At 40.7% G+C, this 13,351-nt stretch overlaps 1 protein-coding gene across 4 annotated transcripts in view; it reads left to right on the top strand.

Moving 5' to 3' along the window:
• LOC105678973 (uncharacterized) overlaps positions 1–13,342 on the top strand; it is a 65,092-nt gene extending 51,750 nt beyond the window's left edge. For 3 of the 4 annotated variants that reach the window (XM_012378735.2, XM_012378738.2, XM_012378737.2), the window contains exons 5-6: positions 3,621–3,755; positions 4,317–13,342. In XM_012378735.2, coding sequence (XP_012234158.2) covers positions 3,621–3,755; positions 4,317–4,533 — 352 coding nt within the window. In that variant the 3' untranslated portion in view covers positions 4,534–13,342. The remainder of the gene's footprint in view (positions 1–3,620; positions 3,756–4,316) is intronic. The other variant, XM_012378736.2, reaches the window with a different exon arrangement.
• The last annotated feature ends 9 nt before the right edge of the window (positions 13,343–13,351 follow it).

Here is a 13,351-nt window from a genome sequence, read left to right as displayed (position 1 = left end):
AGTAAATTTAAATAACTGATATTTTTCATCGAACATCAAAGATATACTTATTGCAAGAACGAATTAACAATGTCAAAGGCTCTTTGCAACGATGTGATTTCGCGGAACATTGTAAAGTTTCTTTTTTTGACATAAAAACGACGTTCACGTAAAGGCCGCGTTTACTAAAAATAGTTCTTGTACATATTTTATCGGGCACTATATCCAGTCGAGGGGACAAACATAGCTCGGTCGCAGAAACCGTGCAAAGTTTATAGCCGACGATAGCTGACAACGTATATTTTAATTCGTCTAATCTGATGCAATTTCCCGATATACGTCAGTCATTATTCTTCGATGTTCGTCTTTAAAATTCTGATCGACGAAGCAGGTTTTACCTCTCCTAACAATTATTAAAGCTCTTGGAAGACATTTGAATAAAATCAATATTTTACGTTCTGCCGCATATTGTTGCTTGATAATCAATTCGTCTGCACTTAAGATGTGCGTTTAAAAAAGTATTTATAATATTTGAATGCATTTACTTGAGGTTAAATATGCTATTTGAAGATATTGGAAATATATTTAACTGCTTTTGGAAATCAGTAAATATTGCCAGCGATATTCTTGGAGCAATGATCGATGATTGCGCGATGATCAAGCAAGATACAATGAAATTATTTTATTGATTTTATTGATGCACTCGCTTTTTATTGCTACGATCTAATAACAATTCACGTCTTGAAAAGTGGAAAAAGCTTCAGATATGTTTGACGTAACATTGCGCATAACATCGTGTTAAATGCATAATTGCAATTATACTAATTATGGACACTTTTTGCAATAAATTGATAGAAGCATTTATCGGTTCATTAAAAGTCCTTCCGCTCATTATCGGCAACTTCGACGCCGCGCACAATCATTAGCGAGCTGTTAACTTTTAATTGCGATCTTCTGCGCTTGCTGTAACAATTAGAGTCATTTTCTCTAGAATCGTAATGATCCTCATTAATAAAGTGCGAGGAACTTTTAGAATCTATTGTCAAAATTCTATGTAAGACTCATATTACGTTCTTGTACTTGCAAATTTTAATATACGCATGAAGTTAAATATTGACGCAATAACTTTCGGGCTTACGTAAAATGTATGAATTTATCGCGATGTATACAAGTTTCCTTGGTTTCTATCCTCATTTTTTTTACACGAATGATATATTTTACTTGCTGCTCTCAAGGTTAAACAGGAAAAATAGCAATATAAAGTAGCAAGATAAATATGCCACTGTACAATGCGTTGGACCCACTCGTAAATTGGAACGAACATATTACCGTAGATAAATGGAACAAAAGAAACGCGGTCTGCCTTTTTTACAATATATATGAAGCGCCATTACCCGCATAGTTTAAGGGACAGAGTTGTTTTGCTCGGCTCGGAGTTAGCTTGCTCACGGCGATGTTTCTTTTGCGCACCAAGTTTCACATATTTCCTACCTAAAGCTCGTTAAAAAATTTTTACATATTGCCTCGTAAATGTTAGGTATATCTATTCATAAGTAGATAGAAATATTTCTTCTTGCCGCAATAGTAATGGCTGGCATTTTTCGAAATTGAGTTTCTTCCTTGGAATCACTTTTTTTTTTGCTTTTTGATAGAAGTTTTCCTGCGAGATAAGAAACTCTCCCATCGGATACCTTTGCTTTTTTCCCGAAAAGTTTGCGAATTCGACGGACGTGTGCGGAATTGCAAGTTTGCCGGGTATAACTCCGACATCCTGACGTGCTCGATCAGGTCGGAATGAATAATTCATGGCGTTTCTCAAAGCAGCCGGCCCCTGCTGCAATATCGATAACCATCCACTTTGACCAACTATTTCCCGTCCCATCGCGTTTCAGGCCGATAATCGTTTCGCGAATTTCTGCGGCACGGAAGTAAGTCGTGCCGAAATCCGTCTCGGATAAGCGGACTCGTTTTATCAATTAAGCGCCGTACAAAACGTTGATAAATGTTCTTATTTTGCTTATATAATTTTCTTAATTTTTAACACTTTTTTTAAATTCACCAAATTTATTTAATATTTATTTTTTAATAAAAATATCCAAGTGTGAATTCTTATTTATAAGCAGTTAGATGTAAACATTCACAGATTTTAAAAATTACATGTTTAATTTTACAATAATAGGATATTGCGGATTAAAAGGAAACGAAAATTGTTGAGAGGCGAAAATTACAAAGAAGAATAGAACGGAAATAGACGAGGCGTTTAAGCCTTTACAGTTTAACATGTATAATTTATTCGTTATTTGATCGTTAACAAATAATCTATCATTCCGCGCATTTCACGTTTTAATCACGTTTAGGGAAAATTTTCTGAAAAGAAATTACGTCGCATGTAGCTCTTCGCTCGCGCTCGCGGTTTAAGCCTTAAAATAGTCGCGACTTTTGTAGAGCGTGGGACAAGAGCGAGACGCATCAGCGAAGGGCACAGATGCCTCGCGTGTAGAGGCAAATTGAATGCGTAGGCGTGTCTATAGCTCATACCTATCGACGTTATCGACCAACTCTTTGCTCCGCTCTCTCAAATCCAGGAGGCTTTTCGTCGCTTGACGAATGGTTAACGAGCGAGTGGGAGAGACAGAAGGTGGGAGAGATGAGTCTTGTGTGAAGGCCATATATCTGTTTGTAAGCCGTAACACGTGCGCGACTTTTCAAACGTCAGATTTTTCTACGCACTCAAATCTCTCGAAAAGAGCAGATTTGTACTCGTATTTCTTTATGGATAAATCGTGGATGAAATCTATGGCTCTTTTTTTTTCTGTTAACGACAAGTTATTTCATATGTAAAGGATAGCGAGTCGGAGTCTGCTTTTAGCAAAATAGGAGTCTTTTTCTATTGGAAATGTGATCAAAGTCGAGTTCGACAATACGATTCGCTGTGCGCTAATGCAAGAGAGATTATGTCTTGCGTGCAGCATTAATCATTTCTTCGCAACAACCCGGTAGAGCCTTGCTCGAGGCAACAGAGTGTAAAGTTCTTAAGAACAGTTAGAAAAAGAACGGATCTGATGTGTCACTATGCAATCATTAAGCATATTCAAGACTGATACACTCGAGCAGATTGTAGCAAATGCGAAACTACGTAGTGCTGATATCGAACTCTTTCCTACGCTACGACATTTAATGGCGGTGGAATTTTTTTCTGCAATCACTCACAATTTACATAAACAAATGTATCTTCTCAAATCTGTCGCATCATTTTCTCATATGTCACAAGAACAATAATAACGGAGAGTTATTTAACTTATCGCGGTGAGTTTTAATGAATTTCGAAGAGCTTAGAAAAGATCTGAGGGATTAGTTTGTCCCGGAATAGTTGTTTTACTTCCCAAAATCCCCTCGCATTTCCACAAAGTTTCTAAAGTTTGAGTTTGGGGGGTTGCCGAACGGGTCGCCGAACTTCCCTTGTTAGGCCACTCTTTGTCCAAACGCGCTCCAGCAATGCATGATTCATTCGCGTTCTGCGAAAGGTAACAACGGCGTTGACTCGCGCCGAAAGAGACAATCCTAGGGAATTTAAGGATTAAGATAATAGTCAGCGTGTATGTTCTGCGGACGGCCTAATTGGCAATTAAACGATGTTCCAGTAGCGGCATGGTGCAAAGCGTCGGGGCCAACTTATCGCCGGACCAAACATTCGGATCGATCCGGTCGCTTTCGGTGACGAGGGAAGTCGCCAGCTTTCCCTTGTCGCGAACACCTACGCCGCCTCCGCAGCACAGGTAGGTGAATGCTTATTTGCCTGAATCGATGATGCGCCGATAAATATCGGCAATTGACACGCTTCGTAAAATGAATGGAATGCAAAAGAAATGGAAGTGCAGTTAAATTGGAATCGGTGGGTGGAAATTATTTACAGAGTGAGGCGATAAAGAAATACGGAATTGATCAGTTCCGGCAAAATTTTGGCAGCACTTTATTCGCTCATTAACGCTAAATGTGTGTGGCGTGCTATTCTATAAAATGCATGAGTTTTCTACCGAAGTCTTTTAATCTTCAGTCCGTAAGATTATGTTAGACGCTCTTATTTCGTGCTCTTTTATAAAACTTAATTAATACTTACAAGAAGAAGAATTATGCCAGCAAAGTATTTTACAGTTAATTGAGAAGTGAGTGATCTCCCAAAAGTTTTTCATTTATTACAAGATAACAAATAATTCAGAAGATTAAGTTTTTCGCTTCACATGAGAATACGCAAAGCTCTTACGGACTGACGGATTAATGCGGTCGGAGCGAATGTACACGCATTCACCGGGGAATGTTCCTCGTGGTCGTCGTTGCAGACCGCCGGCAGCGCTGGCGACGAACCCCGAGGAGCTGGTGGGCGTCGGTAGTCCTCTGAGGGAGGCCTCGCCCAGGCCGGAGGTGCGCGTGGTCGCGCCATCCCATCGGCCACCGTCCGCTTTGGCAGCGGCCAACGGCGGCCACCACCAACACGCCGTCTCCACGGCGAGCCGCAAATCCGTCAGCATACTGCTGCCCGAGCAGACCAGTGGATGACCCCAGCTGCAACAGCAGCAGCAGCAGCAGCAGCAGCAGCAGCGGCAGCAACAGCGACCGCAGCAGCAACAGCACGGCTTCGTGCACCGTTGCGACGAGCAGCCGCTCTCGATCTAGAAACTCGATTTAAGTTGAGGTTTACGGGAGGACGAGTTTTGCGGCTGCAACCACGAAGATGACGCGGTACCGCGTTACGCGTCGCGATCGTCCGGACGAAACTGAGGGTTAATTAATCTCGGCGCGTATCGCGCGAGTCCGATCGGGCACGGTCTCCGCATCGTAGCGATAGCAAAGTTCGCCAGCGGGAATGTTCGTCGGGGAACGACGAATGATTGACGGCCGGTTAATGTCGATTAACGTCAATCGTAGTTCGACCGAGTCTTCGTCTAGCACGATCACGATCGTTTTAGATATCGCGATAGTCGATGCGAAGTCCGAGGGAGTCGAATTACGATCGGCGATGTAGGTCGAAGTGGCCAGTCGTGAACAGAGCGCGACCGTTGGTTTTTTATCGCTCGATCAAACGAACTGATGTAATTCGATTATTACGAGCCATCGTTGCTTTTACGGAGACATTGCCCGACATTGATCTCGACTGGAAACCGTGCTCAGTGTCTCCCACAATTCTTACGCCCGTTGAACGTAAGAAAAATTTATAGGAAAAAAATACACAGCCGGAGATCGGGGGATTTTTTAACGTGATGTACATAGAATATTCGGGAGAGAAGTGAAAAATAACGTTTGGTAAATTTTGTGTTTTCGAATTGCGATCGATCGCGCCTCGATGTAATTCACGCACGCTTGCATTATTAGCGCCATCGTGCATTATTGATAATCTGGAGAGGTGTAGCACGCAATACTGATCAGAGGCTGCTATTTGACATGACCCTCATTCGAGGTTGAAAATTATACGTTAGCGAGCGTTGTGATGCCGCAAAGATGCGCTGTGGGGATAAAAAATTGGAAAAAAAAACCACACGGATAGACAAAAACTAACACATAAGATCACGGTTCGAACAATTATCTTACTCGAAGTAAAACAAATAAATCTACGAATGGCAGCGGACATTCATTAACAAAACATTAACATTGACTGACTTGCATCACATTGTTCGTTATTTAACGATTATGTTTTATATATGATAATATTGCACGCTTTGCAACAAAAGATACCAAAACTGTTTCAAATCGTTGGGCCACCATACTTTCGCAGCTTATCGACAGAAGAATTTTGATAACATCTTTACACGCTACGATTGCTATCATCAATATGCGCGCTTCTCGCTCCTGCTTTTTTATAATTGATAAAAAGCAAGCACATGTACAGATTGGATTCTTGAAACTACTTAACCGTGATAATTACTTGAAGAAACTTGAATAAGAGATTCAAAGTAAAGAGTTCATCGATATAAAATATAATATATACCGAAGATTGTCATTTTTTATAAGAAAGAAATAGTTTAGCTATTTCTTTGCATTATTAAGTAACTAATAGATTTATAATAAAAAATTAATATTTATTTAAGTCGGAAAAATTATATAACATTAGAAATGCCAAATTTTAGGTTGTTTATTGTAGATTGTTTTGCTAAAAGTCCAATTCTACGAGCTTAATATGCGAATACGATCTGCCTTTTTGCGCAAATCAAATTCTATTCTCGGCAGCGCATTAGAATTCGAAACATCCCTTTTCCGCGTACCGAAACGTCTGGCGAAGAGACATCCAGCACGGTTTCGCACAACTGTTATAGCGCATTAATTAAGTCTCAGTTTATTCTCGACTCGCGGCCGAGCGACGCGCCTTTCCTATCTAGATCGCTAAGAAGAGCGAGGTCCGCCGTCTCGACCACGGCGGAACCACCGAGATATCCGTCGCAACGGCGCGCGTTTCTGGCCAAAAGTAGTTCTTAAGGTATTCCCGCGCGCAATTTAGCACGTCTCTTCGAAAAGCGGGGAAGCAACGAAGCGAGAGAAGCTGAGATCGGTCCGTGTCCCCTCTTCCTCTTTATTCTTGCGAATTCACCTCTTCCAGCACTGAAGCGGAGTCTCGTGGATTAATTAGATTTGTCAGAGCGGCAGTTTAGAGTCCGCGAATCAAGTTCACACTAGTTGTTGCCACTTCACTCTGCAACCTAGAGGCTCAATTCGTCGAAATTTCCTTTCCTATTAGCAACGTAAGACAGGCCTGTAAAAGGGAAAAGATATCCGGCCGACGGCGGCTGTAGAATCGATTCCGGAGCGACAATTCTAGACCATCTGAGCGGAACAGGCGCGCTCCACGTACTCGAGGCGTCTCGAGCATTTCGCTGACTCGACCGAGAGAGCGATTCTTGGTGCTGGAAGGTAGGCCGAGAGGACAAGTCCCTCTCCTCCCTCGCGGCCGAATCGATGTCGCGAGGGCGGCGGAGATTCCCGTTTTCAGATCCAGGTAGGTAGATAACCGAATAGACAAATCGCGCGGATCATTCGAACGGACGTTGGCAGACGTTCAGAAGCTTCGCCTAGACCGGCCGATGTACGACCCAATTTGCGCAGGATCGGGTGACGCTCTTATTTTTAGCCCGGGCGAATTATGTTCGACCCGCTCAGCTGATTCAACGAACGGACACTTACCGGCGCTCATGCTAGCAAGATAGATTTCCTCTTCGACAGATTTCCCGTGCGATGCGGCGCGATAATTCATCTTTTTTTTCTCCTCCACATCGCTCCTTTGTAATATTCATCCATTTTTTCAAATGTAATTAATTTTATACGCAGCAGATCGTGATTCAAGCAGATTATTTATCATGATTAAATATCGCCTGCAGATTTATATAGGATTATTCGTCACGTTGAAATGTCATTAATGAATTTACATAAGATTTACGTGGGTTTCTTCGCAATCATAAGTGACTTGTGTAACTTCCGAAATGACATTTGAGATTAATAAATTAATATTTCTATATAAATATCGGCATCTGCGGGAAAAACTGCTTGAGATATCGACTAGTATCTGATTGAGTCGGGACGGAAAGTGAAAGGGTTGGCAGAGCGGATTGTAACAATTGACAATCTATCTATCATAGAGATACCCGTATTGTGTTAGATCGCGAGGAAGAATTGGCAGAGAAAGGTTTGGAGGATACGGAAACTTGAACGAATTACGAGATCGAAATTTTATCTAGCTGACTAAATGGGAACGGCGGAAGATCGAATTCCAACGATCGAACGAATTTCAAAATGTCAAAAGCCAAGAAAAATGAAAATCTCGAATGTCCGACATTCCATAACAGCTATCTCTGTACATATTGAAGAAAACGATCTTTTCTTTTTCCATGAAAATAATTAATGTACAAATTGTGTTTTATAATTCGACTTTTGATGATTAATTTTGATTTTGATTTTTTAATTTATAATATATTAAATTATATGTTAATTAGTATGATAATATTTATGTTGTGTAATTGGTATGCATATAATGTTATATTACGATAAATATATTATAATTATATTGTTAATTAATTTTATTATTTTTTTACCAAATGACTTGTGTACGATTTAAGCATTTATACAAAATTTGAACGATTTTTTCTAGTTGAAAGTGAGATTTTTTGAACTTTAAAAATAAGAAATTTATGAAATTTTATATAGATTTAACATTAAATCTAGAAAGAATGTATTTGGAAGATCTGAAATAGTTAGCTAACGTTTTTAGCTGGGAGATTAAGGTCACCACGTTCTATTTGAAAAGAACTACTGTATATAACGATCTGTTTTTAACAAGCTTGTTAAATTCCGCTTCCATTCGCTATAATATGTACAGAGCTTGCTGTTTCACATCGTGAGCTTGAACATTGATAATGAATGAATCGCAAAACATCCATCAAAACATTCTTATATCAGATTGCGGGTTTTCATTACAAGTCGACGATGTTTTGAACTTTGTTTTATATCAACAACAATATCAACTTTTTCTTCGAAACTCGAGATCAAATCGAATAAGAAAAGCGCGCGTAATGCTACGAAAAAGAACAGAGACTTTACGTCAATTCTGTCTCGATATTAAAGCGAAGATGAAAATATCCGTCGCGCTGTTGGCGGTTTGCGGCGAAAGAGAGAGAGAGAGCGAGAGAGAGATGATATAACAGATTTTAACGAGTAACACAATCCTTAACGCGACGCTGGTTGACGGTAATCGGATTAAGTGCTTTTGATGGAATTGACCGAAACGGGATACTCGCCGCTGCGACGCTAATTAACACACATCGTTCGCGAAAATTGTAAACAGATGGATGCGCAACGACTGAAAATACGAGCTCCGCTGTGTGCAGGGGAAAAATTATTATCACATTATGATAACTTTTGATTTCTACTCGCAAACAACCAACAATGAGCGATGTGCGTTGGAAAGTGTTTTCGATGGTATTCCGCGGAGAAATGGCGCTAGAGCCGGAATACCGGAGAATTCGTCTGGCGAGTAACTCTTATCGTACGTAAAACGGTGGGTACTAATCGCGTAGTATACATTTAGGGTAAGCGTAGTTTTTAAGGCAATGCACGCGTTATGCTCATAATTCTCCGCTCGCTCGGCGAAGCCGCGGATCGATTCTCGTCCACATCCCGGAGACTCGAGGGCCTTCGCGAGCAGGCAGCCGAGATTTTAAGTAAGACTCTAGTCCTATAAATACGTAAGCAAATGAAGGCATCGGTCGAATGGAGGAGCGCGTGATAAGTTTAGGATCTTCGTACGCTTGGGATTGTATCGGGGAGGAAAAAAAAAATATCAACGTCAACGTCGCAGATGTACGTGCAGTGTAAGCTTGTGTGGTTGTATCGGAAAAAAGGGATATTGTTAACTCTTTGGGTAAATTTTTATTATGAAAACTCTACTCTGTTTTTTTTCTTTTTCAACTTGCCACGATTTTATTTAATTATTTTATATAAAACAAAAAAAAAATTAAGGAAAAATACACACACAAAAATCTATTTTTTTGTATATTTTTATATTTAAAATATTTTATATATATATATATATGCATGTAATGTTAATTATTCATTTTGTTTATAAGTACGAAGTTAATTCAAAGAGTTAATAGATAGACGTATATGTGTTTTCGTTCGTCTGTGGACGAATCGAAGCCGTGAAATTATATGAGATGTACCGACACCGCTGTTTCTGGGAGCATTTCGTGATACTCGGCAACAGCAACACTTAATTATAAGCACCCTCGTCCTTCTACGCGTGTCGAGCGCTAAGATTAACACGGCAGAATTAATGCGGGCGACCGGTATATCGATTATATCGAAATGTCGGCGAATGAACTTGTGAACTTTCGCCAGCCACGGTTTCGGTTCTCGCGCGGAGCTTTGGAAAATGTACGGTGCGTAATCCGGCGAAGCCGCTTGTGTACTCCTGTATTAACGACGTGTTAATTATTCCGCGATTGTTGATCGAGGACCTGCTCCGACCGTTGGTCGAAATGCAGCGGACATTTTGCCGAGAGCTCGAAGCGGACATGCCTGGGTTGGTTTCTGGATATATCCGACAATATATTTACATTAATTGTAAACGGTCTAGTACGCATACTCTCGTGTATGTAGCTCACTCAATAGCATTTGTTCATGCTGTCGTTAGGATAATGATTGAGGAACAAGAAAATGATGTCATGTGTGAGATTGCGCGGGCGATTAGTCATCTGACTCGCGAGTGCGAACGAGTGGAAATCCGCGAATTTTCGATCGACGCTGTTTATTTCGGCGACGGCATAAATCATTGCGGATAATTATTGTAGCTCGTAATACGCCGAACGCGACTGTCGCGTTTTAATTATTTATTTTTTTTTTTAATTGAATATCATGTCGGAATTACAAAGCTGTCTCTCTGCGATCTACCTTCTTCCTTCCTCACATTTATTCTGATTTGTTACGTCGACAAAATTTTTCTAAAATTGATTTGTGCCGTTGTCGTAATAAGCGAATCCTTATTCACGATGTGGAAGACAAGAGAAGCGTGTGCCAAAAAGTAGGACAAATTTCTCCTGTGAACGCAGGGCGAGACAATTCGTATTTCGTTTCTTTTCCTTTGCACATGCTCCATTTCATCGTATTGTTCCATTTTTGACAGGCTCAATATGGCATCTGGTAATATTGGTTGAAAGTGAAAATTACAACTGGAAGAGATTCTCACGGCGTTTCGCCGAGAATTCCTTCGATGTCTTTGAGATGGAACCGTTCGATAAGATGGGTTAAGCTTGTAAAGAGCTTACGAGGAAAGTTCGCGATTGAAAGTCTCAGTGACGTCAGTGGCCAAGTTTTTTCCGAACTTGGGAGAATTAATCTTGAATTTTTTTTAGGTCTTAGAATTAAAGTCGAGAGGATTGAAGTCCAGATGGATTTTTCTCAGGTTCTTAAAGAAAGGATTAAGCCACTGTTTCATTGATGCTTTCGATTAATGTCGCGATCTTGCAGATCGCCAGATCGTGACGTTTGCCGGATTCGAGTTTCACTAGACTCGATTCCGTTTTTCTCGCTCTGTTTTTTTCCTCCAGTCGGTCGACTTGTTTTATTCTCGCGCACGAGGTTAATTTCCGAGCAGCGCGCGATTCGTGAGTGAATCGCTAAGCGTCGGTGAGAGACTCGAGGTCGGAAATTAACGCTCCGGCAGCATCCTACCGCGGATGCGCGGAGAGTGCATTCTCGCGCTGCAGTCGATGATGGCGGGACTTCGGTTACGTAGGTAAAGATGACATGTTCTTTTTTTTCTAGGCAAATTGTGATAGAACACGTAGACATGTAAGTCATAAAATTAATTCAAGTGACTAATTACGATTTTAATTCTCACTTATACGAAGTCGATACGCGGGCAAATCTGCAATGTGCAATCTACTGTATTTATAGTTAATTCTGTGATGTAAGGCGAATTCTTGTACATATTTGTTCTTCGTCGTTTATAATTTCGAGGTTTGCGTTCTTTATGGCGCAATCAATAAATACTGTTGAAAGCAGCAGCACTATTAAGCAGTTTTTACAATCGAACTGATGTGCGAAATTAATTTTTGCCGAAATTAAAAGAAGACGGAAAAGAGTTCATTACGATTGGATTCATTATAAAGGAACGTTGAGAAATTGGTCTTACGGTCAAGACATTCTCGGAAGGTAAATAACCTCGTTTACAGACGATTAAAGAATCATTGTAATTTAGCCTAACTGCGTACTCTTGATAACAAGCTGTCAAACAAATAAACCGCACTTACCTGATTTACCCGCCTATGGGCTTCACGTAAATTAGATGTAAGTGTATAATTTATAGACGTATCGTTCTGTCGCGTCCTTCCGGTAGGATTCGAGCGACTCGCATTCACGATACATTTTACGGATATACATATACATAGCTAAGGCGTAATTTACAATACATCAGGATGAGTTTTATAGCTGTTGATTATAAAGAGGCTGATTAAGTTTAGATATCGTTCCAGTGTACTCAATACATTTGATATAATGCAGTTAAAGGTATCCGTATGGTAGACACACACACATTATTATTATTACCATTATTATCGTAATTATACTTTAAGATGAATATCTGACGATTCTGTCCCGTTTCTTAGGCGCGTTCGGCGCGATCCTGACGCCGCGATGAAGAGGATGAGTGGAATGTCTTTAGAATAGAAATGATTCCTCAACTATAATGATCGAGTCCGCGTAATGTAGGTTATCCGCTCTTTCTCACGAACGACGTTATATCTAACAGATTAGAAAGATACATCGATTTTGGTGTTTGTCTTTGATAGGCAAAAATATAACATTATCAAGATATCGGAGGAAGCTAAAGAAGCTGCGTATTCTTTGTGATATTTGAAAATCTAGGGCCAAATTTTAGTAGTTGAGGATTGACTTCCGTTCGGACAGAAAATATCGCTGCATTTAAATAATATATTACAATTTTGAAATAATTTATTCAGTGCACGGTGAAATTGCGATCCTCGTATGACGTAATTATACATATGACGCTGTAACGAAATGCGATGAAGCATACGCCGATATGTATAAATGCTTGGATTACGACGTAATTTTTCGCAAGATCGAACACGGTATTTTCACTGCATCGGTCGCGAGACGATCGACAGACGGCACAGCCGGCGTGATTTTATACGTTTGTAGCGAACGGCGGCGGCAATAAAAGGAGACAGTTATGGCCTATACGGGAGAAACATGGGGAACAAAAATATCAAACACAACTCCAACTACGTCATACGAGGTAGCCCGCACATAACTCCAGTTTCATTACACCCCGCGCGTTAAAGCGCGTTACGGAACGTGGAACCAGCTGACGTTTATCGCTCGAGAAAATCCACTCGAAGAACGTCTGTAAAAATAGGGAATTTTTTTGATACCAAACTATATCGACTGGTTCGATGCCGCGCGACGCGCTTCGGTTCTGTGAATGCAATTCGGCCAAGTCGCTGTTCTCTGTCGCGAACGGAAGTGTCTTAGTGGAAATAGGAACGGCGTCGTGCTCGCGGGACGAACGCGAGCGAAGAAGATGTACGAGTCTCCCCCCGCAGGCATTTCAAGAACGTTTCAAGCGAAATCCAATTAGCATAGTAAGATCGTTACGGCTGAACATTCGATGTCATCGTTATCGTTACTGTACGGTTACTACTATCATCACGCTATCCGTCGTTACTATTACCGTCATCGCCGCGACGCGATGACGCAGTAGTGCGCTCTATACTCGATATTCTGTGTCGATACCTACACCTAATTGTATATTAACAATCATCACTGTGTAAGAAGTTGAAATTCCAGTATAATAAAATCGCTCTTCATATCCTCGTCC

Source organism: Linepithema humile, chromosome 3 (genome assembly GCF_040581485.1).
Source record: "Linepithema humile isolate Giens D197 chromosome 3, Lhum_UNIL_v1.0, whole genome shotgun sequence".
NCBI lineage: Eukaryota > Metazoa > Arthropoda > Insecta > Hymenoptera > Formicidae > Linepithema > Linepithema humile.
Note: the sequence above shows the minus strand (reverse complement) of the source record. Positions and strands in the feature narration are given on the sequence as shown.